General features: G+C 37.1%; 1 protein-coding gene across 1 annotated transcript; it reads right to left on the minus strand.

The window, feature by feature from the left end:
* Positions 1–919: 919 nt before the first annotated feature.
* On the minus strand, positions 920–2,326 carry LOC121995745 (peroxidase P7-like). Its single transcript, XM_042549511.1, has 3 exons — positions 2,078–2,326; positions 1,797–1,988; positions 920–1,679 (listed from the first exon to the last, which is right to left on the minus strand). The coding sequence occupies exons 1-3, from the start codon at positions 2,297–2,299 to the stop codon at positions 1,119–1,121; spliced, it is 975 nt and encodes a 324-aa protein (XP_042405445.1). The 5' UTR covers positions 2,300–2,326; the 3' UTR covers positions 920–1,118.
* Between the last annotated feature and the right edge of the window lie 3,587 nt (positions 2,327–5,913).

Below are 5,913 nucleotides of genomic sequence, written 5' to 3' on the forward strand. Positions count from 1 at the left end.
CAAATAATCAAGGTCCGGTGAGGGACACTCTCCTCCATTGACTTTAACCATCATGTCACTTTGACTTTAACCGCTGCGTCATCTTTACTTTGATCATCATGTCATCTTCTATATATATATATATATATATATATATATATATATATATATATATATATATATATATATATATATATAATGGACATCTATTCCCTACATTGACTGCTTATGCTTATTATAATTGCCATTGTGTAGGATAAAAGAACACTGCATCAGTTGAGAACTAAAACCTAATCAATTCACATAATCTTCCTATAAAAATTTCCAAGAATTTGAAAAATGGTTTTAAAAAATTGAAAATGTTTACAAATCATTCTTCAAAGTATTTACAAATCATTTTGTGTAATTTTTCATGGTGCAAACTAATCACACATCAAAATTTATGCATAATCAACTGATCTTACAGACAGTTAATTAATTAGTAACATTTGACTCAAATAACAAATCATAATTCCAAACTCATTTTTAATTTGATCGACAAATTACCATGAACAACCAGCAAAAGGAACCTCCATATAAATTAGATATACTACAAGAAAAAGGAAGATTGGAGGAAACTTCTTCCTTGCATGCGGGAGAGTCTTGGGCCTTTGATCCAATTTGCTCCATCAATAAAATAGATTAAGATGGGCAATGCTGTTATGATCTAATTATCTTGGATTGTTTATCGAATTAATGATTTTAATTTAGATTGAACGATTAATTAATTAATTTGTGGCTTACAGGATTAATACACATAACCTTCATGATTCCTATTAAAGTTTACTAACCGTTGACTTTTGGCTCATCCGCGTGTAAAATGTTGACTTTCACGTGGAATGAAATCAATAAAGGAGTAATAAAGTGGATGTTCATATAGATTATACGTAAGCGATCACAGTGGCAGTGAAAAAGATAATGACATTAATCACTAGATTTGTCTGCGAACTACGTACTTATTCATTCATCTGCAGCACTAGTTTGATTAGTTGATTCATAATATATAAGATTACATATCCATGCTTGAGACTTGCAAATTTATTGCTTATAGAAGGTTCAAGCATGGCCTATATATATATATATATATATAGCTTATTTATTTAACCGTTGACTTTCCTGCAATTGACACGAATCTGTCCACTTGTTCCAGTGAGCGGGCTGATGTTGCCCATCTTGATCATGGCCGCCGTGAAGTCGTTGGAGAAGGCCGCGTTGTTGTTGCTGTACTGCCGCACCAGCGAGTCCTGCGACCCGTTGTTGAAGAGCTCCTGGTCCGAATGGAGGAGACCTTTCCGCACCACCAGATTCTTGTAGTAGTCGTTGTCGAACACCACCGGCGTCTGGAGATCCAGCGGGGCCAAGTTGTCGTCGCTGCTGCCCGAGGCCGACGGGCAGTTGGCCTGGCGGCTGGTGGCGAAGGCGGAGTCGATGTTGGCGTCGTTGTAGATGTGGGCCCGGAAGTTGACGCAGCGGGACTGGCCGATGGTGTGCCCGCCGGATAGCGCCGTCAAGTCGCGGGCGTTGAGGCCCTTGTTAGAGAAGGCGGAGATGAGCTGGGCGAGGCTGGAGGCCGGGCTGGGGAGGTCGCTGTTGGCGGTGCTCAAGCTGGCGGTGGTGGCGTCCCGCCGCCCCAGCAGCACCGTCCACGTGGGTCCCCCAAGCTGTTATAAATTGCAATTGGGACATCATGCACGTGCGTAATTTACCATATTAAGTATTTATAAAAATCGAACAGTAAATTTTATAAATATAATAACTATTTATATATATAAACTGACCAAGACTACGCCGTCTCGGGCAGCAAGGGCAAGAATGTCAGCGCAGGAGACAGTGGAAGGGCAAGCGGATTCGACGTTGGTTTTGATTGTGTCGATGACGTCGAAGCCACGGACAGAGTTGTTATTTGGGCCGGCGGTCTTCTCGCCGGTGAAACTCGACGTGTCGTCCAACAGAATCGAGCCGTCACAGCCCTAAATAGACAAAATATATAGTTCTCTTTTTATCCATCAAACAAAAACATCTTTTTTTAATAAATAAATAAATAAATAAATATGCATACGTTGACAAAGCAGTCATGGAAGAAGAGACGGAGGATGGATGCTCCGATCCTCTTCTCTCTGTTGACGGCCTGCGTCATGGCCGACCGGACGATGCTCTGCAGATTAGGGCACGTGCTGCTGTAGAACGTGGAGGAGAGCTGCCCGTTCGCAGTACGCGAAAGCATCGCGAGGAAACCGATCAGGGCGACGACGATCACGCAGCCGTTTGAGAACTTGGCCATGGCGCTCTGCAAGTGCAACGCTAGCTAGTTACTAGATGCCTCTTAAAAGGGCAGTCTGGCGCTCTATATATAGTGCTATCCGTGCTCGTCATGCCTCTGCATGGCGCAGTAAATTACGTCGCAAAATTCTAAGGATTTTTGACACAGGGCTTGATGTTTTTTTGACTTGGTTTGTGGAAAAATTGCGTGTAAGGTCATCGATTGGAATCGTCGTTACAGGTCTACATCTTGGAACCATCGGTATAGTGGGGAAATCTGACTTGATCTTCATTGGTGATCATCATGAACAAACAGCATGCATGCAAAAAAGAACATGATGCATGGTGGGCACGAACCATGGGAAGTAGCTAGAGATCACACCCTTGAAAATTAGTAGTCAGAATTAATAATTCAATGTCGTTGTTAGCATTTAATGGTTGCATACTTATAGTTGACCATGTGATTAGGATCAGATGTGACTTACAGCTAGCTTGGTCCTTGTTGATTAATAATGTTTTTTATTCTAAAGGATAACTACTAGAATTTTCTTAAGCACTATATATGCAAAGTTGGAATCCAAAACTTTCTATAATAATTTGAAGTTATAATCGGTGAAGATTAATTTCAGTTCACACACATCTAGTGAAGAAGAGTACTGATCTTCTATTTTAAATGTATTTACATTTGAAATACATATGCCACTTAATTTTGTTAAAGCATGATATTTGTATGTACCAAAAGGCAAAAGGTTTAGTGTCTGGGTGCAAGAAAATAATGATATCATATTATTAAAGTGTGGTGCCTAGCTACTTGCACTAAATTAGAATAATATCTCTACATCCACTATAGTGTAACACATCTAATTAATTTTAAAATTGATCTTCATCTTAATTTTCTGTTTAATTATGGATAAGTACTATAATGCGCGCAAACCTACCTTTACCATGCGTTTTTTTAAAAGATTTGTCGTATGTCTTGACACGTATTATTATGAATTTTAAAAGTTTGCATATGTCACGCTTCAAAGGTGCAAATTATACTTTAGTAAATGTAGGTGACACATGCACTTCAATATATTTTTTATTTTCACCCGGCGAGCATTGCCGAGTTGGTAGTTAGGCAGGTATTGTCATCAAGAGGTATAATTTGATTTTCCATAGTAATAAATATTGCTTCGGATTATTTGATATCTTTGGTTAAGATTGAATAAGCCTTCATAATTTATTTAGAATATGTGGACCGCTCTGTAAGATGCTAATTAAAATGACGGCTTCAGTAGCTTTGCCACCAGAATATGACATCATTTTAGAAAATCTAGATGCACATCTTGAAAAAAAAAAACAAAAATTGTAAAGTTCTTGCATGAGTCATGTAGCACAGTTGGGATGCGTCTTTGTACCAATAAAATTTTAATCTTTAACCTTTATAAAATTTTAAAATGTCATATTTGTCCCTTTTAGACCATATGATATCATTATTCATCACCAACACTAATTGACAGGTTCTGCCACTACAGTGTAATCTAGATAGAATACCATGCTTTAGTATTAACAGGTGCTATATTTTAGTTTTACTAAATATCTTAATTTATTATATACACATTTGGACGGTAGAAATTGAGAAGAGGAAATGATAGCCGTCTTGAATAAATTAAAATATAAAAAATAGAAAATATAAAGTCTTTTATCGCTTGATTAAAAAAGCCTCAACTCTAGTTAAAAATATAAAAAATTAAATTATGCTAAATGCTATAAATAAATAATTCTAATAAATATATAAAATTAACATTCCCATTAAACTCACGATGCTACAATTGGAAGTATTGAAAATTTGTGAGATAAAAAATGAAAGTGCTAAGCAGAATGAGTAAACATATCAACTACCTGTAGTAAGGAAAGAACAAAAGGCAGTGTGATAGTATCAAATTGTAGATGATAACAAGTGAGATAACAATCAATCTCAATATGCTTTATTCTCTCATGAAAAATCGTATTGTGCGTAATTTGAATGACACTTTAATTATCGCAATGAAGAGCAGTAGGTTGCCGAAGAAAAATTCTCATATCTACAAGCGACTAATGTAGCCAAATAATCTCACAAGTAGTGGTAGTCATGACACGATATTCAACTTTTGTGGAAGATCTGGAAATAAAATCTTACTTCTTATTCTTTCAAGAGATAAGAGAATCTCTAAGAAAAATTAGAAGTCGGTGGTGAGCTTAAGATCCATAGGGTCAACCACCCAATTAGCATCAGAGTATGCACACAACTCTAACAAGGAAGTAAAAGGGAATAAGAGACTCTGAAACTGAGTTTCTCGAAGATATCATAGAATGCGAAGAACAACAACCCAATGAACTCTGGTCGATGCAGTGACAAACAAACTAACCACATGTACAACACACACAATATTAGAACGAGTCACAGTGAGATAAACCAAGCTTCCCACAACTGTATGGTAGAGGTTAATATCTGACAAAGGAGAACCATCTGATGGAGAATATTGAACATTAGTCTCAAGGGGAGTATTAACTACCCTGTTATTAGTGAGTCATGCATGCTCAAATAGATCAACTACGTACTTTGATTGAGACAAGAACCTTTTGATGAAGAGGTGATCTCGATCCCCAAAAAATAGCATAGTAAACCCGTCTTTCATAGCGAAATAATAAGCTAATTCAAACTTTAAAAACTTAATTCCATTAAAATTATCACTAGTAATTATCATGTCATTCACATATAAAGACAAAAATATACGCCACACACTTGACAAATAAAGCTGAATCATAATTATTGGATGAAAGCCAAGCGAGGTAATCACCGTGAAGAACTTTGCAAACCAAGTACGCAGTGCTTGTTTGAGTCCATAAAGAGTTTTGCGAAGACTGCAAACTTCACCAGATCAATGAGCAACTCTTGCAGGAGGCACCATATATACTTCTTATTGAAGATCACCATTCAAGTAGGCATTCTTGACATCCATATAAGATAATTTATATTGACGAATAGAGGCAACGACATTAACATATAAATGATGACCCTTTTAGCAACAGGGACAAAAGTTTTCATATAATCCATGTTATACTCCTGAGAGTAACTTTTAGCAACAAAATAAGCTTTATACCGTTTGACAGAACCATCATATTTAGTTTTGATCTTATAGCCCCAATAAGAACCAATGACACATTTCCCTGATGGCAGAGGTACCAAATCTCAAGTATAAGTATGATATAGAATAGTTAATTTCTTGTCCATAACATTCTGCCAAAGAGGATTACCAACATATTTTTTATAGAACAAAGGTTAAGAAAGATGATAAACAGATGTAACAAAAGAAACAAAGGAATTAAAATAACAAAAATAAGTAAAATCGGGTAGTTTAGTAGACTTACGAGAATGTGTAGATCGACGAGTAGGATTGTCTGCAATCTCACGAGGTGATGGAACAATCACAGGAGGGGTATCGGAGGAGGAGATGTCTCAAGAATACCAGATTCAATGAAGTTGTCATGAGGAAGAGTAGTCGTGGGGGAGGCTTTGTCGGTGTCAGTACTGAAGGGATGAATACAGGTAAGACATGCATGAGTCATGACATGTGGTAGAAGGGGTACGGAAAAGAAAGGAATATGCTTAAG

This window comes from Zingiber officinale, chromosome 6A, assembly GCF_018446385.1.
Source record: "Zingiber officinale cultivar Zhangliang chromosome 6A, Zo_v1.1, whole genome shotgun sequence".
NCBI classification, from domain to species: domain Eukaryota; kingdom Viridiplantae; phylum Streptophyta; class Magnoliopsida; order Zingiberales; family Zingiberaceae; genus Zingiber; species Zingiber officinale.

Coding starts and splice junctions, on each gene's coding strand:
- LOC121995745 (XM_042549511.1), bottom strand. CDS start 2,299: ATGGCCAAGTTCTCAAACGGCTGCGTGATCGTCGTCGCCCTGATCGGT. Junction 1,989..2,077: donor TCCATGACTGCTTTGTCAAC/GTATGCATATTT, acceptor TTGTCTATTTAG/GGCTGTGACGGCTCGATTCT. Junction 1,680..1,796: donor CCCGAGACGGCGTAGTCTTG/GTCAGTTTATAT, acceptor AATTTATAACAG/CTTGGGGGACCCACGTGGAC.